We start from the raw sequence: 25627 nt of genomic DNA on the forward strand, positions 1-25627 counted from the left end.
AAGGGGAGCTGTCTAGGGCTGGCGGCTCCAGCGCGGGCCTGACCCTGCTACTGGGGAAGCGGCTGGAAGTTAGGAGTGAAATGATGAAGACAAAACATCAAAATATGGGCCAGAAGCTCAAAGCAAGCCTTCTGCAAAACAGGAGTCCAGAACAAGTCTTGGTTCACATGTCGCAAACGAGGACTTAAGGTACAGCACTTCTGGGGTAACGGTGTTCAAAACACAATTGCTGAGAAACGCCAGGTCCTTGATACCAAGGCGTGTCTGTGCTGCACCAAGGGGACAGCACAGGTGGGAATGACGTGTCTTCAGTGTAACATCTAGTGGCTGACAGCAGCTTATCTCTATGTTCAGAGAACAAGGTTAAAGTTATGGCTCCTAATATCCATACCCTAAGACTGACAGGCAGAAAGGCATCGAAAACACACACGTACATGGCTCAAGTCGTTACAGTACTTCTTGCCGTGCGGATCCCTCGGCTCCATTTCGCGCTGGGGTGGCGGCTGATGGGAGGCTCACAGCGGGGTCACTCCAGTCACTGCCCAGCTTCCCTTCTCTTGCCTGGGGTTCACAGGCAGAACCCCTACTCATCCCTACACTTTTAAAACCATGGCTGACTAACTGCGGTAGGAAGATACCCCCAAAATATACTTTAGCCACTTACTACCAGAAAAACCGCTCAAGGTAAGACTGCTCGGATCCAGGCCTCTTTCCAGACGCGGGGCCTAGAAGCGCCGTGGGCTGTCCCCGCCACGGCGGAAGCACAGGGGCGGGAGGGCGGAGGGGAGGCAGGTGAGCGACCTGACAGGCGACCGGCACACCCGGCTGCCGAGGTCGCGACCTGACCGCTGCAGAGCGAGCACCTGCTTCTCCCACAGCAGACACAGCCCAGGGAGGGGCTGCGACGTGCGACAGGACCACAGGGAAGAGGGAACGAGCAGCCTGTTTTCAATAGTGCGGCATTCAGATGAGAAAAGAAATCCCAATAGAAAATATTTTGATCTAGGGAATTCAACTTGTGGTATTTTTCACTCCTAGGTTAGAACAGGACAAAGGAAAGATTCTTCTAGCCACTGTTCTAGAAGAATAATCTAAAATCTCTACTCCGTCCACTGTGACAGTCTGAGTCCTAACACCTGTTCGCAGGGCCCTGTGGGGTCTGAGGAGCTGCCGTCCCTTCCCGAGTCCTCTCAGTCTAGTTCAGGCCAGGACGGGATGTAGAACCTCTGCAAGGAGCCCTCCAGCAGGCGTTCCATCCACAGGGACAGCCTGCTCAGCTTTCCTTTGATGGGCCTGGGCCCGAGGCCACTGGCTTTCCCTCGAGACTCCCCCGGATGCAGGGAGGAGTCCAGCTCCCCGCACGCCCCCATTGCCTCCTCCTCTTCGACTGTCTTTTGGGGCTTGAAGAGGCAGAAGTACTTCTTGTGGCCATTCAGAGCCAGTACATAACCTGTGTAGTCGCGTTCCATGAAGTGCTTGTCGTACTGGTTGGGGATCGGGGCTGCGTCTTGAGCAAATTCTAACAAGTATTCGAGCCACTCTCGGTGTTTGTCCAGACTCAGGAAGGAGAAGTGTAGGCAGCTGCTCCTGCAGGGGAGAGGGCGCGGGGTGAGGGCGGCTCCCGACACACCGGCTGCGGGGAGCAGACGCCTGTCACACTTCACACCAGAGTGGGCGTCAGGTCAGGTGCGCCAGAGCACAGAGAGCACGGGATCCTGCGGGAGCTGCGGGCTTCGCCAGCCACCAGCCGCCACACTCATCCGATCCCGCCCCGCGCGGAGTGCCCCCCGCCGCCCTCAGCGTCCGGCTTCAGGAAAGCACACACGTGCTACAGAATAGTCAGTTTCCCGAAAGGGCAGAGGGAAGAGGAGCCGAGAGGACGTGAAGTCAAGGGGCAAAGACGGTCCCCTCACGAGGGCTTAGTTCTGGGCTGGAAAGCTCCCAGCCAACTCGCACTGAACAAATAAAGCTCCTAGCGGTCAGAGGAGTGGACGTCGTTTTCCTCCTGCCCCCCCAGCCGTGCTGCCCCCCGCCTCTGCCCGCTTACCCGGTGAACGTGTAGACCTCCAGGGCAAACTTCTGCAGGAGGCTGGTCTTGGTGGAGTTGGACAGGATGAGGACCACGTTCATGTGGCCTGGCCTCAGGCGCACCAAGTTGCTGGTGTACGTTACGTCCGTGAGCTCGGTCACCTCCACAAAGCCCTTCTTAGGGACCTTGCTGTGAGAAGCAGAGAGAAGTTAAGATGTTACCAGGGGAGGGGAATGCCCCTACTTTGAAAAGGAACAAGAGGAAGAAAACGTTGTTCTAACCACACTAGAGAAACATTTGAACTTCTCAAGCCTGAAACACTGGGAGGATGGGGTGGTCCCTATTCGGCAGTCCTGGGCCTACAAAGAGCCTCTCAGACGCTGCCCCTTGGGGTGCAGAGCAACTTTAGGACAGGGTAAAGGCCGCTGAAAGCTACGGAGACGCGCCATCCTCTGCTTCTGGCTCACCTAGCACCTCTCACTGTTAGAGCTGAGACTGAGAAACCGAGGACACTGAGCGAAGGAGGCCCAGTGTCTGCGTGTGGACAGGGTCTCAGAAAGCAGGAGTCAGCGGTAACTTTCTCTGTCCCCACGCCTCACACAGCGGGGGTGAACCCGGGTTCCATTTACTCATATATCCAAACTCTGCCTCATGGCATCACACGGTCTACGAGGCTGCAGCTGGGGGGGGTGGGCTTGGTGTTTGGGTAGAGAAACCTGCTGTTCTCTTTGGCGAAGCTGGGCTCGGTCTTCCTGGCCTTCTCCTGGGCTTCCTCTTTATCTGGAGGGCTTGACTCTCGCTCATCGTTCGAGTCACTAAAATGAGGAAAACGAGTTTACAGAACGAGGACAAACCTCCAGGAGGCTTGGGCTCTGCCTGTACAAGGTGCAGAGAAGCCCGGAGGACTCACCTGAACGCCTGAACGATGACGGTGCCGAAGAGGATGAAGAGGGCGGAGAAGACCAGGGACAGGAGGGGCATCATCTCCCGCCTGAAAGGAAGTTAACGAGCTTACCAACCGCTCCGCTCCGCGTGGCTGCTGTGACATATCAATGGAAGACTTGAGGTCTCCTCTCTGGCTCAAAGGAACAAACCCCAAAACAACCCCAAACCAAAACGCTTTCATATCAATAAACACTTTCTAACTCCACACGAATAGAGGTTTTTGGTAATGGAGGAAAAAGCAGAGGTTTTCTCCTGTTATAATTCACAGATCATTTATTTAAAAAGTGTGATTTTGTGTCTCAGTATTACTGGCTGTGTTGAATATATCCTGCAGAAGGAAACAGTAAGAGGGGCAATAAAGGAATTAAGTTGTGAGCCTGAATGGGGGGGATAAATGGAGACCTGACTTGGGTGATAAACACACATTGCAGTGTATAGACGATGTGTTGTAGAACTCCGCACCTGAAACCTGTATAATTTTGTTAACCAGTGTCACCCCAATAAATTCAATAAAAAAATTTTTAAAAAAAGAAGCTGTGAGCCTGGAAGAACATGCTGATGCCAAGGATAGTTAAATGTTATCAGGGGCCCAGCTGGTGTGGCTCAGTGGTTGAGTGCTGACCTGTGCACCAAGAGACCACTGGTTTGATTCCCGGTCAGGGCACATGCCCCGGCTGTGGGCCAGATCCCCAGTGGGGGGCATGCGAGAGGCAGCCAATCAATGTTCTCTCTCATCGATGTTTCTATCTCTCTTCCTCTCCCTTCCTTTCTCTCTAAAACCAATAAAGAAAAAAATATTTTAAAAAAAGAGCTGTGCTGGGTGGGGGATTGTGAACATGAATGAGATGTACTTCTGTCCTTCAGGAACCGCAGTCTTCCTGGGTAGGAGGGGGTATCCCCCTTCTCTGATTAATTTATTGGTTGGCTGCTACATCTACACACTGGACTCCATGTGTGTCGGGCCCTGGGCTGGGCACTGGAGGTGCCCCGCTGAGGAGGACCAGTCCCAGGCTCTGTTGTCTAAATGGGCAGTCATTGGAAAACAGTCAATCAGCAAAAATAGAATAAAGTGAAATTATGGAAAGAAAGGAAAAAGAGAATAGTGTTGAAAATGTTTAAAGAGTCTTCCACCTGCCTATGTTGAATATACACTCAAATCAGAGGAGGACAGACTCATTTCAAAGAGAAGCAGCGGTCCTGCTATTAATGGAGCAAAAGAAACTCAATCTCCCAACGTTCCTACCAGTTGCTGTGAAACATGCTGTCCCAGAAGTCTGAGATGTGGTCAGACGCAGAGTAAAGCCACCGAAGGAGGAACATCTATGGAGAGAATGAACAACAGTCAGGACCGAGCCCCTGAGCCCCGGCGGGAGAACTCCTCGCACCCCAGTACAGTGCTGCTGTGGAACCTCTGCTCGTCCTGGGAGCTCCCCAGCCCTGCCCGGCACCCACTCTCCTGGCCACGTGCTTACAGGGGCAAGTTCATCGATCAAGTCGGGCAGCACAGCTTCTGAGGACAGAAGAGCCGAGTCTTTCCGCAGCTGGTCGAGATAACCCAAAAGGATGAATTTGTCACTCTCGCTCCCTGTCCAGGGATCCTCCAGGGTTTTATACACCACCCTGCCTGCCATATTGCGCCTTTCTAAGATAGACACCTGGGAGAAGAAAGAGAAAAAACAGCAGAATTCTCAAAAGAATGATAAATTGCTGCTGTTGGTTCCTCCTCAGAGAGGATGGGACAAAGGGTCTAGAGAAGTCAGCAACAAACTCAACACAAATATGGGTGGGTATAAAACATATGCAAGACATTTACATTTTTCTGACAAAAGAAATTATAGTGACTTTTCATGATGACTTTCCGAAGCTTGTTAAAAATTACAGCTCTTTCTTTTCAATAAGCTTTGTTCGACAACCTGACTTTATAATAAAGGGACCCTTTGCGTTTTAGAGATCTTCCATGATTACAGAACGAGGAGGAGAATTTCATGCTCCTTCAGACAGTGATGACTAAGGAGGAGAGAGGAAGGAGATGAATTAGGATGCCTTAAGTGCAGGAGAGGACATTTTGACATGTTATCGGTAGCCTGAGGGAGACTTTGCAAAGCAGAGACTGCAAGACTAGACGTGTCATGAGCGAAACCGGTGAAAAAAACCGATGCTCTTCAACCTTTACTCATAGGAAAGGTGCTCTCTGTGAAGGCTCAAGTCTGGAAGTCTGGGAGGTGAGATCACCAGGGTGAGAGGCTGTTTTAAGAGTAGGCTCTGAAACAGGCTCAGAGATTTCTGGGTGTCCTGGAATTTGTACTCCAAGCTCCCAAGGCAAAAGGAAACAGAATCAAGTGCCAGTGCTCGAGGAGCTGGGGGACGGGGCGGAGCTGGGGGGTCGGGGGCGGAGCTGGGGGGTCGGGGTCGGGGCTGGGGGGCCGGGGGCGGAGCTGGGGGGCCGGGGGCGGAGCTGGGGGTCAGGGGCGGAGCTGGGGGGCCGGGGGCGGAGCTGGGAGGTCGGGGCGGAGCTGGGGGGTCGGGGCGGAGCTGGGGGGTCGGGGGTGGAAAGCATGACTCACCGCTGACTTCCCTCGGAATGTCTCGCTGTCCGGCAGGAAGGCGTTGGCAAACTCCGGCTGCCGGTTGCTGTAGACGTGCACGAACCGCACTGTGTCTTGTGTGTTTGCCAGGGCAAAGGACAGGAAGGCCTCGAAGGGTTGACTCAGTTTGGTGGCCTCGGCAGTCAGTAAAACCACACAGTACCTGCACCCACAACAGAAGAGGCTTTAACCACTCCCGCGGCCATGACTGGGAGCTGTGCCGGCAAGCGGGGGCGAAGGAGAGGATGAGCTCATCTTAGAGAAGTGAATACATCTTACTAGAGGAAACTGAGTTCAAAGTCTCTAATGAAAGATTTCCAAGTCATTCATGACCTGCTTCTTTTCTAGACCGTGATGTTTTCCCCAAACCAAGCTCTACCACAGTTAGGAAGTTCTCTTAAGGCAATGGTCACTGAAACCCCCGATGCAGGCCTTGCAGAAGCCACTGGTCTAGTTCTTCCGCCAAGGCCGGGCTGCTCAAACTTCTCCCAGCCCACAGGCCACCGAGCCTCATTCGGAAGGGCTCCCTTTGCAATGGTTCCAATGGAAAATTTAGCTTATCATTCATGCATCCACTCTCCCAAACATTTCCAGAGCACTTACTATGCTCTTGCCCTTGGGAGCTTATATTCGAGCCCTGCAAAGACTCACCCTGTATGGAATACTCTAGTAGGAATAGTAACTCTCAGACTCCAGGCTTCCTTAAAGTGACCCTCTCTCCCTGACGCCTGGCTAACGTCTACTCATTCTTCAGGACTCAGCTGAGTGTCACAGCTTAGGGAGACCTCTGACCCCTGGGCCAGGCTGGCACGTCCAGTGACTTGTTCCTAAGGGACCCTGAAGGAGTACGCCCACTACCATAACAGTCATCAGTCGGTATGTTACAGAGGATGAATTCTGACTGCCACAGGGTAGAAGCGTAACTGCCCTGCTGGAAGGTGCGGCACGGCCTGCCCACTGCAATGACAAGCAGAGCAAAGCCCGATCCTTACTTCCTCTGTCGGTGAGACCGCTTCACGGGGCAGAGTTCATGGAACAGCTTCTGGCTGGTGAGCCTGGCTGCTAATAGATACTTATTTTGGGTGATGAAGTCATCAATGACCTGTTTCTTCATACCTCGGGTCTGGAGGAAAACCAAGAGACAGCTGATTTTTATTCAGTTTTCTCACTGCAAATGAGCTTTACTTGTAAGCTCAATAACAACATGGCCGACCCTGGCTATGGCGATGTGGCAAAGCAGGGAGATCTGTCTGAGTAAATGAACCTGTGAGCTACTTCAACAAAGCAGGGCTGAAGGCAGTGCTGTCGGCATGTCAGGCCACACGAGAGTCAAGTGCTCTTTCCACCGGAGGACTCGGTAGCCTGCGTTATGCTGACAGACTTACAAAGCCCAACTTACAAAGCCCAATCATTTTACATTCTAGGCAAATTTACTTCTACTGAAGATCTGTAGCAACTTGAACAATTAAATAAACTTCAAAGTAACAAAGATACTAAGTATAAAAGGTGGACTACAGAACTGTATGACGACCACTTTGTTATTTGTAGTTTTCACACATTTTGAAGGACTGAAACTATATAGTGGGGGAAAAATTAGGTTTTTAGTTGTGAGTATTCGACACACACAGTTTATTCTTGTATTATATATTTTTCCATACGAACTGTAAACCGACTTTTGCCCACCCCGTATACTGCAGGTTCTCATACCACAATCTAGAAATCAATGTAAAATGTGAACCAGTCCGGCCGGTGTGACTCAGTGGTTGAGCGTCGACCCATGGACCAAGAGGTCGCGGGTTAGATTCCTAGTCGGGACACTTGCCCAGACTGTGGGCCTGATCCCCAGTGGGGGGCGTGCAGGAGGCGGCCAACTGGTGTTCTCTCTCATCAATGTTTCTATCTCTCTTTCCCTTTCACTTCCTCTCTCTCTAAACTCAATAAAAAGGAAAAAAAAAAAGTGAACCAAAATACATTCCCGTATGTTAAGAAACACACTCTGAATAATCTATTAATCTAAGAAAGAATATCAGATATTAGAAAATATTTTGAACTTGAATGATTAATGAAAGTACTATTTATCAAAACTTTGAGATACAGATAAAAGTAGTACTTAGAGGATAATGTTAAAATGCATATAATAGAAAAGATCATGAATTAGATATCCGTATCACAAAGTTAAAAAGAAACAGCAGAAATACAAACACAGAAAGAAAGAAATAACAAAGATAAAAATAGGTATCGATGCAACAAAAATTATAAAAAAAGAAGAAACACTATAACAAAATAATAAAAAATTATTAAAAAAAAAAAGAAGAAGAAGAAACACAGAATTAACAAAGCCAAACTCGTTCTTTGGGAGAGCTAATCAAATTGACAAATTCCTGGTAAAACCAATCATGGAAACAACAGAAGGCTCAAATAACCATTATTGAGGATGACAAAGAGGAATCACTACCTATGTAGCAAAGTTAAAAAGAAAGTTCATTATATTGGGAAATTTGGATGAACTAGAGAAATCCCTTCTAGTTTCTATCTCACAATCATACTTGTCTTCAAGACAACCTCTGGACTTTGGTGTCAAGCAGACTGCTTTCTGCACACTTCCATTATGTCACACAGAATATTACAAAACCAAGCTATGTACTCAAGGGTCAACTTATGTATTGATACAGTTAATACTTCTTACTGCTTCATCAAGGCTACGAAGTAAAACGAGGTTGGTTGGTTGGTTGGTGTTTACGGAAGGAGCTTGGGAAGAACATGGTCACGGGGGGCTGGGTTACACACTTGGTTAAGCACTGGCAGTTTCACCGACAACGGCTTTTGCACCATCAGTGCAAGAGTCAACACAAAGGACAAATTTTTATTGATTTCCAGAGAGAGAAGGGAGAGGGAGAGAAAAACATTGATGTGAGAGCAAAACATCGATTGGCTGCTCCTTGCACACCCCCAACAGGGATTGAGCCTGAAACCTAGGCATGTGCCCTGACCAGGAATGGAAACAGCAACCCTTCGGTGCACAGGACGACACTCACCCACTGAGCGACATTGGCCAGGGCATGAAGGCTCCCTGTAAGGGCCTTTGGAACCCAACACCCAGGGGTCTGTGAACCACATAGAGAAACTTGTACTCAGGACACTGGACACATATCATGTTCACGGCATCACTGCCCCTAAAGCACCACAATGTCCATCAACAGAATCTGAGTAAACAAATGACAATGTGGCTGTAAATACTATGTAGCAAATAAAAACAAATTAACTAGCCCGGCCGGTGTGGCTCAGTGGGTTGAGCATGGTCCCGTGGACTGAGAGGTCCCAGTTTGACTCCTCGTCAGGGCACATGCCCAGGTTGCGGCTCAACCCCCAGTAGGGGGCGTACGGGAGGCAGCTGGTTGATGTTTCTCCTTCACACTGTTGTTTCTATCTCTTTCTCCCCCTTCCTCCCTCTTTAAAAAAAGTAAATAAAAACATATTTATAAAACAAAAACAAATTAACTAGAGCCATGTGAAACAACAGGTGCTTCTAGCATTACACTAAGCCACTAACAGTTGTAGAACTTGGTTTATGTTAAGCATGAATTTTTTACATCCTTAAAAAGCAAACTGGTAAAGCATCCATTGCACCAGTAATTTTGTAGATGCATTTGATTTACATTTTTTCCTAGGGAAGAAAGAAATAACAATTCTCCACAGCAGAAGCTATTACTAGAAAGCAGTCTAGGCAATCTTCACAGATTAACCTGGATCGACAGGATCTTGTCCTCTCTCCCTCCACTGGCCCTTGTTTTCTTCCTGACTCTCTTAGCTCCTTCTCATCACCATCAGGCACCCCCTCTTTTATTGGCTAGTTTGTCCTTGGCCCTTTCTCTTACTTCACATGTGATGCCCGGGAGATCTCCCCGTATGCAGGACTTGGAACTAACCATTCAATGATCTACAAACCTCTATCTGCAGCTCACCCGCCTTTCCTGAGGTCTAGATCTCTGTACCCGAGTGCTGATGCACATCTCTCCTTGGGCTTCCTGTAGGCAGTTCCAATTCAATATGTCCATGACTGAATCCATTGCCTTCCTCCTAAACCTGCTCTTCTTTCCTTCCGATCCACCTTCCCCAACTGATTCTGTCACGTGCGTTGTCTTTCCCTCATTGCCCTAGTCCCAGGCGCTGTCTTCTGTGTTCACATGGCACCCAGAGTTTACCCTGCATCTAACTGAGATGTCTATTACGGTGGATGGAAATTCCTGTTAGGTCTCTCTCCTCTCCAACTGTGAGCTGCCTGAGGACAAAGGCTAACTCTGGATGCCAGAGTTGGCTGTGTATTTACTTACTACATAGCAGTACTACATTCATTACTAAATGAATGAAATAAAAGATTTTACAGAATTTCTTGGCCCTGGCCAGGTAGCTCAGTTGGTTAGAGCGTTGTCCTGATATGCCAAGGTTGCTGGTTCGATTTCTGGTCAGGGTACATAAAGAAGCAACCAATGAGTGCATAAATAAGTGGGACAACAAATGGATGTGTCCCCCCCTCCTTCCTCTTTCTCTCAAATCAATAAATAGAATTTCTCATTCTTTTCATTCTAGCCTTAAGAGAAAGCTAGTCAAAAGGTCCCTGTCGATTACAAAAAAAAAAAGACATTAAAAAATATAAAATACACCCTGGCTGATTTGGCTCAGTGGTTAGAGCGTCGGCCTGCGGTCCAGGGAGACCCAGGTTCGGTTGCCGCTAAGGGCACGTACCTCGGTTGCAGTTTGTCCCCGGCCCTGGTTGGTCGTATGGGTGGCAGCCACTTGGTGTGTCCCTTTCACATCAATGTTTCTCTCTCTCTCCCTCTCTCCCTCTCTCTCTCTCTCTCTTCCTCTCTCTCCCTCCCACTCTATCTGAACAAAAAATAGAAAAATGTCCTCAGGTGAGGATAAAAATATATATATATATATGTATGTATATATATATGTATATATATATATATATATATAAATAAAATACATGCTCATTATAGAGATTTTTTAAAATCCAAATATTAATATGTAATTCTGCCATCAAGAGATAGCTACTGCCCTGGCCAGTTTGGCTCAGCGGTTAGAGCATTGGCCTGCGGACCAGAGAGTCCCAGGTTTGGTTCCTGCTAAGGGCACGTACCTCAGTTGCAGTTTGTCCCCGGCCCCAGTTGAGGTCGTGTGGGTGGCAACCACTCAATGTGTCTCTCTCACATCAATGTTTCTCTCTCTCTCTTCCTCCCCCTCTTCCTCCTGCTCTAACTGAAGATAAATGCAAAAATATCCTCGGGTGAGGATAAAAAAACAAACAAACAAAAAAAGAGACAGCTACCGTTATCATGCATTTATTTATAACACACTCATGTTGTCAACCTGAGATGTGTTTACACTGCACATGCAATTCTGCATCTGGCCTGCTCTTTAACATTCTACTATGAGGATCATCCCCATCATTAAGTATTCTTGCCATTTTAAATGGCAATATAAAGTCCCTGTTTGAAATGTACCATTAGTATCCTACTGTTGGATATTACATGTCCCCCTCATTTTTGCTATTATGAGTGATATTTAACCTTTCTGTATGTGATTCTGAGTTCCTATGGCCCTAGAATAGATTCTGAAAAGGTAATCTCATCTCCCTCAGGTCTTTACTCAGATATGATCTTAATGAGGCCACCTTACCTTAAAAATGTGAACCTTCTCCCCTAATACTTCACATCCTTTCCCGCTTTATTTTCCTCCGTAGCCCTTATCACTAACGAACACAATCGAGTATGTTATGCTGACTGCCGCCGCCACTGGGACACTGGTTTTGTTCAGGGCTGGATCCCCTCATGCAAAGCAGTGTTGGTATATAACAGGTGCTCGGAGTACTCCTGAATCTAGGCAGCTGATTCATTATCACCTAATCGCTTTTCTGAAAAATGTGAAGCTTCCTCCAGCAGGGTGCAAAGAAGAGTGTCTGTTTCTTTCTACCCTCAATACTTCTGAGTATTTTCACTTTGAAAATCTCTAACAACTTGATGGGAGAGGAAAATGTTAAATTTGCTTTTCTCTGATTAGTAGTGAGACTCACTTTTTAAAAGTGTTTACCAGTCACTTGAATCTCTTTTCAGAATTTTGCTCATATTTTTAGCCCATTCTTGGCGGGGATGTTTTATAATCTAATTTTTGTGGTAAAATATACCCGATATACAATGTACCATTCTAACCCTTTTCAAGTGTATAATTCTGTGTGTTAAGTATCTTCACACTATCCTGCAACCACCACCACCGCCCACCTCCCGAACCTTTTCATCTTCCCAAGCTGACACTGTACCCATCAGACGCTAACTCCCCTGTCCTTCCTCCCCCAGCTCCCGACAACTCCATTCTACTTTCTGTCAAAAGATTGTTTTTTAGGCAAAACAGTACCAATCAGACGGAAAACAAGCTTGTTTTGAAACATTGTGCCTCTGAAGGAAGAAATGGAAACCAGTTTCTCCTCCTCCCCTACTGTGTTCAGTTCTGCTGGAGATCAAATGGGAGGGCACGCCTGAGACCAACGGGCTCTCACGTACCTGGATGACGTCAGCAGGCTTGTTCGTGTGCTCTTTAAAGATCAAGATGGTGGGAGCATAGACATTGACGTTGTACTGCCTCGTCATCTCTTCTGCCCCTCTCAAACCGACATACACGTATCCAAAGGACAAATAGTCTTTGTATGCAAAAGCAGTCAACTGTTAGGGCACAACAGAGAGGAAGACATGACATCAGCAGCACCGCATGGACATGACAAAGCAAGTGTGACTTGTTATATCAGCGGGCAGAGGTGAACACTGGCTTATTGCACAGCCTACGTGGGCTGTCACACCCTCGTCCACTTGTAGGAATCCTATGGTGTTCCATGCGTGAAAACTGCACCAACAAGGCTAAACACAACTAATTCTTTATTTTTCAGATGGAGCAAAACATCCACCTTACTGGGATGTGCACCAGGTGGGAGGCATGGAGTGTTTGAGGAATCACCTGTACCCTAATTACGTGACAGTGACCATCTCATGTCACAGTGGTACCCAGGGGTTCTGGAGTGTAGGAAAGGGTATCACTCAGAGGGCAGGTCTGGGGGCAGACAGGCTTCAGGGGAATCGATACTCCCCACACTGTGGGGAGAGCTCAGGCGGGTTATGCAGCCACTCCACGCTCCAGTATCTTGGTCCACAAAGCAGGGCGAAGGCCTACACCACTGGGTCCTTCTGAAGGTGCGGTGCTGCCACGCGTGCGCAGAGCACCAGGACAGCAGCAGCATCGGGAGGTGCTCAGTGCATGGTGCTTAATGCCAATTCTGGTCTTCAAACATTTCTCAGGGGTTAAGCTTTTATGACAAAGAGACCAATCAGGCTACAAGCCCTCTCCACCACCACAAGAGCAAGCATTACCCCGGCACGTGAGGTACCTTGTACAGCAGCGGAACAGCAGGCATTTGGTCAAACAGAAGGACGTGTGGTTTATTCTCCTGCTGCCAGCCAGAGAGGAATCTGACATAATTTTTATTTGTAACCTTCAATTGAAAAGAGAATGTTAGTTTCAATATTTAAGTTTCAACAACTGTATTATCATCTAGCCAGCAGACAAATAGAATCAAAGATGTGTAATATATTATTTTGTAAAAAATAAGAAATGCAGGCAACTAATCTTTCGTCTTCATTTGACTAAAACTATTAAAAAGAAAGAGATGGTGTTTAAACATTTTCATGTGTTCCAAATCTGAAATCATACTCTTTTCTAAGACAATTACTGACCATAAAATTTTAAAAAATTGAGCTTTCAAAGTTGGTTCTTGCTTAATTATAGACTGCAATTCTTAATTAACCTTAATCTATTAACCTTAATCTAATGAAGATAATGCAACAATCGCCCTTTTAAAATAGCTTAATAAAAATAAGTGGCCCAAGCCAGGGTAAAACTTGCATCGTTTACAGAGCATCGGGAGGAATACTCAAAAGGATTTCGCCATCTTGGTGAGACAAAATTAGCCCTAGACTAAATGATGCTCTGTCCTCAATTAAAGAAATTTAAAACAAGACCTGAAAAGACCACACTGTTTCCAAGTAATTTAACCACATCCCAGAACAAAGCTCAGGAATATTTATAGGAAAAAAAAGACATCCGAAATCACCACCCAACAAGATAAATGAACAGTGTCTAGCATCCAAAGAGTAGAAAGCCCTGGCTGGTGCAACTCAGTGGTTGAGCACTGTGCCATCCACCAAAAGATCACAGGTTTGATTCCCAGTCAGGGTACATGCCAGGGTTTTGGACTCAATCCTTGGAAGGGGGCATGCAGGAGGCACCGATCGATGTTTCTCTCTCCCTCTCCCCTCCTCTCTCTCTAAAATCAATAAAAACATATTTTAAATACGTTTTTTTAAAGTGCCTTTTTAGAGAGAGAGGAAGGGAGAGAGAAACATCGATGTGAGATACACCTGTCAGTTGCCTCCTGCATGTCCCCCACTGGGGATCGAGCCTGCAACCTGGGCATGTGTCCTGATCAGGAATCAAACCAGGACCTCTCAGTTCATGGGACAATGCTCAATCCACTGAGCCACACAGGCTGGGCAATAAAAATATCTTTTAAAACGAAACAAAACAAAAAGTAGAAGACCTGTAAAGGAAGGGGGCTGGGAACATTAATCAACTGAAACTAACCCCAAAATAAAACATGATAAAAATAAATGGACCGACCTCATCCATACATTACATAATTTTACTTACTGCCATCTGAATAGCTAGTTTTGTGTTTCCCTGTTTATGCCTTAAAATAAACCTACTGAGAAAGCAAAAGCATGAATAATTAAGTTTCTATCTAGAAAATGTTTAATAATAACTCAAAAAGTATTTTTCTACTCTGCTTCCAGAATGATCTATATAGAATCTCAATCTGATCATTTCTCCCCATTGCTCAATGGCTCCATCACCTGCAGGCCAAGGCCCAAGTTCCTTAAAGCTTCCTGTTACTGCTCTACTCTCGTCCTCTCCCACTCACTGATGATGACTTCACACAGAGCAGGCTTTTCCTGTCCCGGACCTCTGCCTGCCTGGAACTCATTCCCTAATTCTCTCTCTCACTCGGTAAACTCAGTCCAGGGGTCATTTCTACCAGGAAGCCTTTTCCAACTCTTTAGGACAGGCTCTTAACACACTGGATGGGAATAAGCACCCAAGGCTGTAAGCACCTTGAAAACTGTCCTCGACCCTTCCCAGTGCCAGGAATACAACAGATAGTACATAAAGGGTTGAGGACCTAGCAGGGCACCCACCATGGTTTCAGGAGCTCTCTGACAATTTCCTTTCAAGCTAACTCCAACAGATATTTCTTCTGTGGGTAATGATCCTGGCAGGACAGTATAATAGTGCTCGTAGAAATGCAATGGAAATGTCTGTATGTTCACTCTCCCTGCTATTGTTAAAGGAGTGAATCATTTCAAGCAAAACAAGAATCCTGTTCTTAAATATAAAAACCATAAACTAGTATGAACTCTTTGTGCCTGGCTTCTTTAGCTCAACCTTTTGTATGTGAAATTTAATCATACTGTCACATCACTATAAGTTCTTAAACTCCAAAAATACTATTTGTTTTCATGGCATCTGGTGTTTTCTATAGAAATGATCATTAAATCTATAATTAAATATAGCTTCATTTGAATACTTTCATAAGAAAAGTATCTTCAGATGAACAAGTCAGAAAGAAATCCTTTATCTTATGTTGTCTAATTTTTTGCTTAGAAAGTAAGAGTCACTGTCACTTTAGGCCCAGATTCCCATGACGGTGTAAATCTGCACACTGTTGTTAACAGGGAGGAACTCTGAGTCGCTCTGCTTCATCTGTTCAATGTTCAGTCCGTGACAGACTTCACTGAAATGACTTCGTTCGCGTGATTCATTAGTTAGCATGTCTCCTGCCCTGCTCAAAACGACCACAGGTAGGATCCCAGGCAGTGAGCAGTCCCAGGCATCTCGCCAGCTACTTCTCAGCCAGGTACTTACTTTCTCCACCAAGTTCCCTGGAAGAAGACTCTCGACAAACTGTCGTAGGTTCTCACGGACCACTGCGTTATGAAAGAAGAAGATTTTCCCGTTTATGATGCCCAGGATAGAGGGTGTGCTGTGCGCTCCCAGGTGGTGAGCCAGGCGCCTCTCGTACCCAGCATGGACCACGCCGATTCCTACACCTGAAAAGTAAGGAAGACCTACATGAAGCCTTTTTATGAGCTCTGGCAGTTGAAGAAATGCCGTTAAGCATTCAAAAAAAATTTTTTTTTCTGTATTGCTTTTAGAGAGAGAGAAGAAGGGAGAGGGAGAGAGAGAGAGAAACATCTTTGAGAGAGAACATTGGTTGGCCGCCTCCTGCATGCCCCCCACTGGGGATCGGGCCCACAACCTGGGCATGTGCCCTGACCAGGAAGCAAATCTGCAAACTCTTGGTGTATGGGTCAATGCACAACCACTGAGCAACACTGGTCAAGCAAGCATTTTTTTTTTTTAATCTTCACCCGAGGACATTTTTCCATTTTTTTGTTCAGATAGAGTGGGAAGGAGAGAGAGGAAGAGAGAGAGAGAGAGAGAGAGAAACATCGACGTGAAAGGGACACATCGAGTGGCTACCTCCCACATGACCCAACCAGGGCTGGGGACAAACTGCAACTGAGGTATGTGGCCTTAGCGGGAACTGAACCCAGGTCTCTCTGGACTGCAGGCCGACACTCTAACTGCTGAGCCAAACTGGCCAGGGCAGCAAGCATTTTTTTTGTTGTGACATTGAAATTCCGACCTACCTGGTTGGATATGTGCAGGAGACAACCAATCAACGTGTCTTTCTCACATGGATGTTTTTTCCTCTCTCCCTTCTTCCCACTCTCTTAAAAATAAATGGATAACCTATCCTTGGGTGAGGATTAACAACGGAAAATTACCTTCTTCCATATAAACGTCTTCCAGTGAATGAAATGATCTTACCCAATCCTTCCAGTTCTTGAACTGCTTCTTTCCAAACAGGCTCAATGTGGATGCAGCTGAAGCACCAATCCGAGGTGATCTTAATGAGGTAGGGTTTCTTGAAGCTATCTGGAACCACTTCGTTCACGTAATGTGAAAAGTGCAGTAAATACTTTTCATCAATGGAGTCCCGCCGCTCGGAATTAAAGGGAAAGTGAAAAAAAGATTCATCAAAATAAAAATTTTCATGGAAATGGCGGAAGCGATACTCTCGCTGCTGTTGCTGCTTCTGGTAGCCCTGGTTCTCGCCAGCATCTCCGTAGTGGTCATAATTGGATCTCTTTTCTTCATTGGAAAGAATCTATAAAGAAAGAAAAAATAAGAAATCTACAGAACAAAAGAAAGTTTATCTAAGAACTTTCCTGTAAGCAGCTTGAAAGATGTAAGAAAAAAAATAAATGTATAGATATGACATGATTAGATCCGAATTGGTCCCCCTACATGCCAGAAAATTCTTCTCTCAATAGAGACATTAAGTATTTCAAGACCAAATTACTTCAGTCACTTAGATACTCATGCTCATCTTGGATTTAAAGATTCTGAGCTATTGTAACACTAAGCACATCAGCAAAACAAAGAGAACTCAATGTTGATCATCAGGGCTCAACCACAGGAAATTGACTAGGTCATGCCATTTATATTGGAATGATTCAACCCAAAATATGAAAAGCTATAGACACCAAAAAGTAACCACAGAACTGAGCCTAGTGCCTTGTGTGCTGGCTGACTTTGTTTTACTCAGAAGCAACTCTGAAGTCCGAAATTCAAGAACCTGTGTCAGGAGAGGTGTCATTCGTGAGCTGAGCACTGCCTGGTGAAGACCATTACCCTGGCCCTGGCCGGTTTGGCTCAGCGGTTAGAGCGTCGGCCTGCGGTCCGGAGAGACCCGGGTTCGGTTCCCGCTAAGGGCACGTACCTCGGTTGCAGTTTGTCCCCGGCCCTGGTTGGTCGTGCGGGTGGCAGCCACTCGATGTGTCCCTTTCACGTCGATGTTTCTCTCTCTCTCTCTCTTCCTCTCTCTCCCTCCCACTCTATCTGTACAAAAAAAAAAAAAAGAAAAAAGAAAAAAAGACCATTACCCTGCACACAGCAGGGAGCCAGGGACTTCTCTGATGTGTGCTCCAGACTGACCTTCAGATGACATGTCAGAAAACTGCTGAGAGCCTTGTGTTTAAGTGTATTTGCAACCTGGAGTCATGTTAATAACTATGGGCAAATTGGTCTGTAATTCTTTAAGTCTCTAGAATGTGTGCTGCCGAAGTGAGCACGTGATATGAGTTTCTAAACAGGAAACAGGGACACACCTTCGGGATAATTCTACAATTCCAATGAAAGCCTTTCAAATAGGCCTTTTTTTTTTTTTTTTAAGAGCTTAAGTGTTCAGGCACTAGTTTCAACATACTGGATGTGGCCAAATACGGTCTCTCTACCATCATCTAGAAACTGGGTCAAGGGTATAGGGAATATGCCCTGTCTGAGAGGACTTGACAAACATTTAGACATGTTTTACAAGAGCTAATGGATGCACCCCACAGTCTCACACCATACCTCATAAGCCTTGCTAATCTGAATGAACCTGTCTTCTGCTCCAGGATCTTTGTTTTTGTCAGGATGCCTGAAACACAAAAGGGCAGGCAGTGAGAATGGATACAATGTGTCAGTCAATTAACATCCCTGACCACATGATTCACTACATCAGAGGCAGATGGAAGGCCCTTTTATTAGAATAATTTCTTAAACATAAATGGTAGAAGCAATCAGTGGCTTCATGTAACTATTAAAAAATGCAACTTTAAAATAGGCAATATCTTCCAAAGTATTTCAGCTGGGCACATGTTCAAAGCGCTACAGGAGATAGGAAAGGTGGGACGTGTGTGTCTTCACATCGCTCCCCAACACTGCTAAAGCTCGGCTCACGGCTAAAGTTACTTGTCCATAAGAACCGACTTCTTTTCCCGGGATGGCAGCATTTCATCCCAACGTTAGAACGATACCAATGATATCAATTTCTTCTGACAACTCTGGTAGACAGAAAATAGCTTTAAGGATGCCACGTGAATTTGTTTAGTAACAATCATGTTTCAAATAGTGTCTTGCTGCTGATGTTCCAATTAGAACATTTTAGTTTTCATGATTATTCTGGTTATCCCATTCTACCTGTGACTGCTTTTGAGCTATAAATGGATGATTTCAAGGCCACACATTTTAAGATGTGAGCAAAGTCTACAGTTTAAGCAAAGTGGTTTGAACTAATATTAGAACAAGTATTTGCTATTATACACAGCTGGCAATTATCCATCTTGCGGTCATATACTATTCTGTAATCCACTTGTATTTATATCATTTTAGTTTTGGGAATTTTAAAGTCCTGGAAAGTAAGGGCGAGATTTTATATCCTTAGAATCCCCTAAGATCTAAATCAGTGTTTGGTGTTTCAGTGTTCATTTTATTGAGACTCTATTACAGACCTTATTCTTTATGTAATACTTCTGGCTAACTTCTAGTAAATTTCCTCTAGCAAAGAGAAATCTGGAAAGAGAAATCTACTGGGAAGCAAATAACTACTAAAAGTACATCAGAATAACAAAGATTTTACAACTTGACCAACTTATTCTAGCAGGAACATATTTTGGACATCACTCCTTGACTATTTGTTCCTTGTTATGAATATTAATGGGGGAAAAATATCCCAGCTACATATAATAAAAACAGTATGACTTAAGGAAACAAGATGATGGTTTCAAGGCATGTTTCTGGATGACCAAAAAAAAAGTACTTTAAACATTCAAACTTAGGCTAAAGGCTGAGACAATAAAAAGTATGCAATCACAAAGATAAAGATTTAACACACAGAACTCTGTAGGGGGAAGGTCGGCAGGGACTTTTAAAGAGAAGGAACCAAAGAGACAGTTGTGAGGGCAGCTGGGTTAAAACCACAGATCCAGCCCTGGCTGGTTTGGCTCAGCGGTTGGAGCGTCGGCCTGTGGATGAGAAAGTCCTGGGTTTGGTTCCCGCTAGGGGCACGTACCAAAAAGAACCCAAAAAAACCCCACAGATCCTGCAACAGAGGAAACCAAGGCCCAAGAACTGGGAGGAAACCACAGGACAATTTCAGCTTATAAGGAATATTTTTCTAACCACAGGGAGATAGCAAAGTTGAAAATGGTTGGAAAAAGATAAATTCAGCTCTAGGAAAGTACTGTTCAATGGTATTTTCAGTATATATGAAACATTTCACAAACTGTAATATATATATACATCCTTTAAATTTCAAAGTGAAGAATATACTGTGCTTGGTATCTACTGGTGATCTAGCTATCTCTAAGGGAATGAAAACGAAGGTAGAAAAAATAATATAGTTTGACTATCAACTGTAATTAAAAAATTAACAAATAACAAAAATGGTGAAAATAAACATTAAAAGTAATATGGTAAAGTATGAGACAAATCCATTTACTGTTCAGGTGACTGACCATGTTAATACCCATTTACTTCAAATCAAATTTTATGACGCCCTTTTCTTGGAGTGGGAGGAGTTGTTTATTTTGCCAATGTAGACGGCAAAAGAAAAGTACCTATGACAAATCTTAATTATTGGGAAACAACCAGTTTTTCTGAGAGGAAAAAGTAATTGTAAATGGTTTCACCAAGCAAGGGGCGAGTCTAAGCAACTCTATTAAGTGGTAAAACACAGTAGGGGAAGGCTACAAATCCAATTAGACAATTCTCCACTTCCTCCTGTTATAGTTCATTTTGAAAAGTCAAACTGGGAAAGATTGTTATTTTCAATGCATATGAACCTGTTACAAAAGGAAAAAAACGATTTCAGTGATAAAATAATAGTACAGCAAAAATACAAAGGTAAAATAAAATTTTAGACTTTCTCTGGATAATACTCTATATATTCTACAGTGATGAATTACTCCTAGAGAGAATCTAATTAAGGAAGAGAAGTATATGACTCATTTAATTAATATAACATCCCTTTCAGTTCTGGAAGATAGCAAAGTCAAAGCTGTATATTTTAATAGGTCTTATGTACTCAAGCTATCATTTCTGCTTTTAAAATGTCAAAGGCCATCTCCTGTCCAAAAGAATGTTACTATCTTATGAGTTCATTGCAGGTTTATAAATTTTGCTTTAAACATAAAGAGGCAAGAGTTTGAAATGATGTAGAAAGCAGCTTTGCTGTAGAGTCCCTGGAAAGAGGCCATACATAATTAGAAACTGTGTTTTTAGTAACCAATTCTGGATTCTTCCTGATATGACTATGGTCTAAAACATCTATTTAAAACATTATATTTTATAACAATCTTTTACCTGTGATGCAACCAGTTTAAAACTAAGACATATGTTTCATTGAATAATGGTGTCAGGCCGTCACGCACTACCTGCAATGTCATCTGCATGTTGCACTTTGGTTCCTGTCTAACTTCCTACCCACCCAAACACTAACCTACTCAGTCTTACTTCTGCTCAGATGGGTAAGCAATCAAAAAACACAAAATTCCCTGCTAGTGTGGCTCAGTGGATTGAGCACCATCCCACGCACTGAGAGGTCAGGGTACATGCCCGAGTTTCAGGCTCGATCCCCAGTAGGGGGCGTGCAGGAGGCAGCTGATCAACGTTTCTCTCCCACATCAATGTTTCTATCTTTCTCGCTAATAAAACCAATAAAAACATATTTTAAAAAACAAAACAAAACAAAAAACCCCCCAAAACACAAAAGCAATAAACTACCTGTTGGTGCAGAAGGTCAAACTACAGCACCCGGAGGTAATGTAGACTTAACCCATAACACAGGGACAGCAATACCCTCCCTCACAGTGTAATTATAAGGCTTAAATGAGATAAAAAACATAGAACCTGGAGCCTAGCATGCATGTGCTCAGTGACGGCTCCCACCTCACACCTTCTTTCTGTACTTGGGCCTGGTTCACCTAGCTGGCAATCGCCTGTGTCCCTCCTTTCCTCCTCCCGCTGCTCCCCTTCTGCTATGCAATCCCACACTTCTACTTAGGCAAGTCTATAGTGGAAGAAACTGATGATGTCTGTCCAAAATAAGTTTTAAATTTTCTGCTGTCCTGCTAATTCATAAACATATGTATATTCTCTGGCATATATAATATTCAGGTAAAATTCTGATTTTTCTATAAAGTAATATACTCAATTCCTGAATACCATTTAAAATTGAGGGCAAAAAGCTCTTATTCTAAAAATTTTTAGAAAGCTTAAAAATTAATAATCTAGAAAACAGAAATGGGTAGCCTGGCCGGTGTGGCTCAGTGGATTGAGCATCATCCCATGGACTGAAAAGTCCTGGTTTGATTCCCGGTCAGGGCACATGTCCGGGTTTCAGGCTCCATCCCCAGTGGGGGGCACGCAGGAGGCAGCCAATGTATCTCTCACATCGATGTTTCTATCTCTCTCTAAAAAAATAAATAAAAACATATTTTTAAAAAGACATATATAAAAAAAAATAGGAGTGGGCAGTATACTCTTTAGCAATGACACTCATGAAGAGTTACCTTATGAATAACATCATGGGAAGAGTAGCTTATCCATTGTTGGGTACATGTGTTTTAGAAATTAAAATTCTTTCCTATCGCAACATATACTAATGGTATCTAGCGCAGTTAAAGGAGTTTCATAGTAACACAGGCTTTGGGGTCACATCACTAAAAATTATAGAATAACATTAACAATAGTTCTCCCAAATAAAATATCTTAGATAGATATATATTCATTGCACACAGAGACAGAGACAATTAAAGCTAATCAAAATTTAGGCTTCATTTCCCTGCTACAACTGCTAAGCTTATATTAAACTATTTCTTTGTTTCACCTACCATTCCCGGGCGAGCTTCTTATAAGCCTTTTTAATATCAGCCTGACTGGCTGTTCGGCTGACCCCTAGGACTCTGTATGGGTCAAAATCCAACGCGGACAGAATTTGCAGGATCAGAACCAGAACTATCAAGAACTGCCAGGAAATGCTCAACTTTTTCACTTCCATTTCTCTTCCTTTCCAGAGCTGAAATAATTGAAGAGGCAACAAGTTTCAGTGGTAGAAACCTGGACGGTCTTGATTTTTAGGTAAAGGTATAAGATATACAGATGAAAAACAAAACAAACAAAAGATATTTTGCAGGGAAAGTGTCAAGCTGTCTGACTATATTTTAATAAGTCAACAATCTCGTTACTAATTATATCACACATAAGATTACAGAACAATTATAGATGAAAAGATAAGCAATAAGAGTAGCAACTCTCCAGAGTCCTTGGATTAGAAAAGCTTCAGAAATGTCTGAAAATGAATGAGATGCAGAAATAAGCAAATGTGGGAAGACATATATAGAAAAATCAAGGTGACTACATCTCAAATATACTGTTTTACTTATTGATAATAATAATGTAAACTTAAAATATGAAGCTTACAAATACCTCATTGAGTATATGCTAAATAAATTCATGAAATCATAAGATTCACCATGTGCAAAATTATAAAATGAGATCGTTGTGATGTTCCTGGGAGTTAAATAAGTATAAATACAAAAGTGAAATACTCTTAAAAAACTGTGCAATTAAAACTTAATATGCCCCAATTCTACTCTTTCTCACCAAGCTCATTAGAACAAGAAAATGAAGCTGCTCTTTAATTTGATCACTAGCAATATGGTCATTACAGAGACCTCAGGAAATGCTCAACTGTCCCACTATTTGAGAAAAAGTGGTGAGAAAAATTTAGTTTTCCACGTGATGGGGATTAATGACAAAGACTGTGGACCAGACATGATCTTCAAATATTAAAGCTCCATCTCTGGTGAGAGTAGTGGCTGAATTCATTGTGGGTTCTGGAAATAATCCTGTCTGGTTAATGAACATGGTAGTGTGCTGTATTAGACAGACACACTCCAGGATTGTGATCTTGGTGCTATCATACAACCTTTTTTCAAGGGCCACATTTATCTCGACTTCTCACAAATTACGTTTCAAGGTTCAAGTGTCCATTGTGGCACCTTTAAGAGGTGAGCAAAAAGCTCCCACAGCGGTGGCTTCTGACAGGTAGAAATCTGAATGCTACCTGGGAGTTCTTACAAAACTGACTAACCCGAGGGCCAACGTTCAGGACTGCATGCATGCTGAATAAAATCCGAAAACCAGTTTCTTCCTTGTTCAGGCAACCCTGAACCTATCCTGTCCTACAAAACATGCACAGCCCTCTAAAAATCTGGATGGTGATATAGCTACTGGTTAAGCACATGGTCTCTGGGATCAGGCTAAGACTGGGATCCATCCTCCACCACTTTATGACCTTGGACAAGTTACTTAACCTTGTTAAGCCTCAGTGTTCTTATTCAAAAAACGAGGGTGAGTAATACAACGTTGAAAGAATCAACATGGGAGTTAATGTATGTATTTACTGGGCACATGGTCAAGTCAGTAAGTGGTACTTGTTATTATTTTTCTATCGTTCTGTGCAATCAATGCCTTATTCGACGGTGTCAGTCGCCTCCAGTTAGAAGGCCCAAGTGGCGGGTGGCTGGGAAGTTCTTGTGCAGTCAGCTTGACGGTGGCGGTCTCAGGGCAGGAAACAACCTGCCCAACAGGTAGGCTACCGCTCTTGGGCAATATCCCCTAAACCAGGCAGCGCTCCCGGAGACACGCTCCGAGTGTGAGCACCGCACTGAGCACCGCCTGGAGCTCCTGCCGGAGGTCGCAACCCTCCAGGAGACGGCCGCCTCCTCCGCTGCCCGCCGAGAGCCCTGGGCCTGGCCCTGTCGGCTCCCGGTTCCCTCCCAGGCCCAGCAGGGGCCGGGAGCCAGGAGGAACTGAAGGGAAATTCCTGAGCCTGCCCGGCCCTGCCGCGTCTGCGGCTCCGCGCGTCTCGCCGGGAAGGAGTTACCGGGAAAGGGCACCGGCCTAAACGGCTGCAGCGTCCGAGATCCAGTTATTCCGCCAGCCGGGAGCCTCGGGTCCACACCAGCGCTCGCCGGGGCCTGGGGAGGGGAAGGAGGAGGGGACAAGCCTGAAGGAAGTCACGTGACACTTAAAGGCCCTGCGCATGGAAGGCACAGACGGAACAGGTGCAGGACTTCCAGTTTGCCAATGTGTTTTGACCCTTGCCACGCGCCGTCTACGGGTGGACCTAACGCGGTTACCATGGGGACGAGACGCACTCTTTGGCTGGCTCAAAAGGGATGATCGTGACCAAAGAGGTCAAAACGTGCCTCCTAGCGAGACTAAGTCGCGGTGCAAGATGGGATGCGAAAGAGACCTCCTCGATCCAGGGAGGAGTTTCCAGTACTACCAGGAGATGGCCCTGGTCTAGCAACAGTTGCTAGGATGGGGAAGCAATTGCCTGTCCCGGTTCTCTTTAAGCCTATTCATAGAATCCTAGAGCGTCAGAATTGGAAGGGACCTTAGGGATCCTTTCTAGTCCAACTCCTCCATATGCTGATGGGGAGACTGCGGCTCAGAAAGGAGCAGGGACTTTCCCAAGGCCTGGAACCCAGGACTCCTAAAGCCATTTACCAAAAAGTGAGCTCTACCTTAGAATGTGCCACTCCCTGCCCTTAGCAAGGAAAAGGGATGGTGAATGTGTGCTGGTGGTTGTTGGGGACGGGGAGAGGCACAGGTAAAAGAGATAAACTTTTATTGAGCCAATGAAATAGGTTCTTTAGGGATATAAAGAGATTTCATATTCCCCCGCCCTGTATGTATGCATGTATGTATGTATGTATTTATTTATCTCCTTTGCATTTATTGATATCTAACATACTACATCTTTGATCATTTGTCTTCTCCCACTGTGATGTAAGCTCCTAATAGCAGGACTATTTTTTCCTCCCACCTCTGTATTCTCAGTGCCTGCACAGACCTTGGCACAGACAGGATCGCAATAAATATTTGTGGAATAATGAATGAATGGGGCTGGGGTTTTGCTGCTCAAGAGTATGCATTGTAAGGTGGACTCCAGGTTGAGTGTGGACTTTGAATCAGGTTCGAATTTAAATCTTTCCCGCCTCTGCCA

General features: G+C 44.9%; 1 protein-coding gene across 2 annotated transcripts; it reads right to left on the minus strand.

Moving 5' to 3' along the window:
- Positions 1 to 1013: 1013 nt before the first annotated feature.
- On the minus strand, positions 1014 to 24645 carry DNAJC16 (DnaJ heat shock protein family (Hsp40) member C16). Of its 2 annotated transcripts, XM_036255994.1 has the most exons (15): positions 24500 to 24645; positions 22443 to 22627; positions 18142 to 18208; positions 16555 to 16894; positions 15586 to 15770; positions 12995 to 13099; positions 12120 to 12278; positions 6552 to 6682; positions 5539 to 5722; positions 4447 to 4629; positions 4218 to 4294; positions 2940 to 3020; positions 2746 to 2844; positions 2048 to 2218; positions 1014 to 1587 (listed from the first exon to the last, which is right to left on the minus strand). In XM_036255994.1, the coding sequence occupies exons 2-15, from the start codon at positions 22607 to 22609 to the stop codon at positions 1191 to 1193; spliced, it is 2346 nt and encodes a 781-aa protein (XP_036111887.1). In that variant the 5' UTR covers positions 22610 to 22627; positions 24500 to 24645; the 3' UTR covers positions 1014 to 1190. The 2 variants fall into 2 exon arrangements, with proteins under 2 accessions (XP_036111887.1, XP_036111888.1); XM_036255995.1 differs by lacking the exon at positions 2746 to 2844 and having other exon boundaries at positions 1028 to 1587; positions 24500 to 24603.
- Positions 24646 to 25627: the final 982 nt, after the last annotated feature.

The sequence above is a fragment of the Molossus molossus genome, unplaced genomic scaffold (assembly GCF_014108415.1).
Source record: "Molossus molossus isolate mMolMol1 unplaced genomic scaffold, mMolMol1.p scaffold_m16_p_12, whole genome shotgun sequence".
Classification (NCBI taxonomy): domain Eukaryota; kingdom Metazoa; phylum Chordata; class Mammalia; order Chiroptera; family Molossidae; genus Molossus; species Molossus molossus.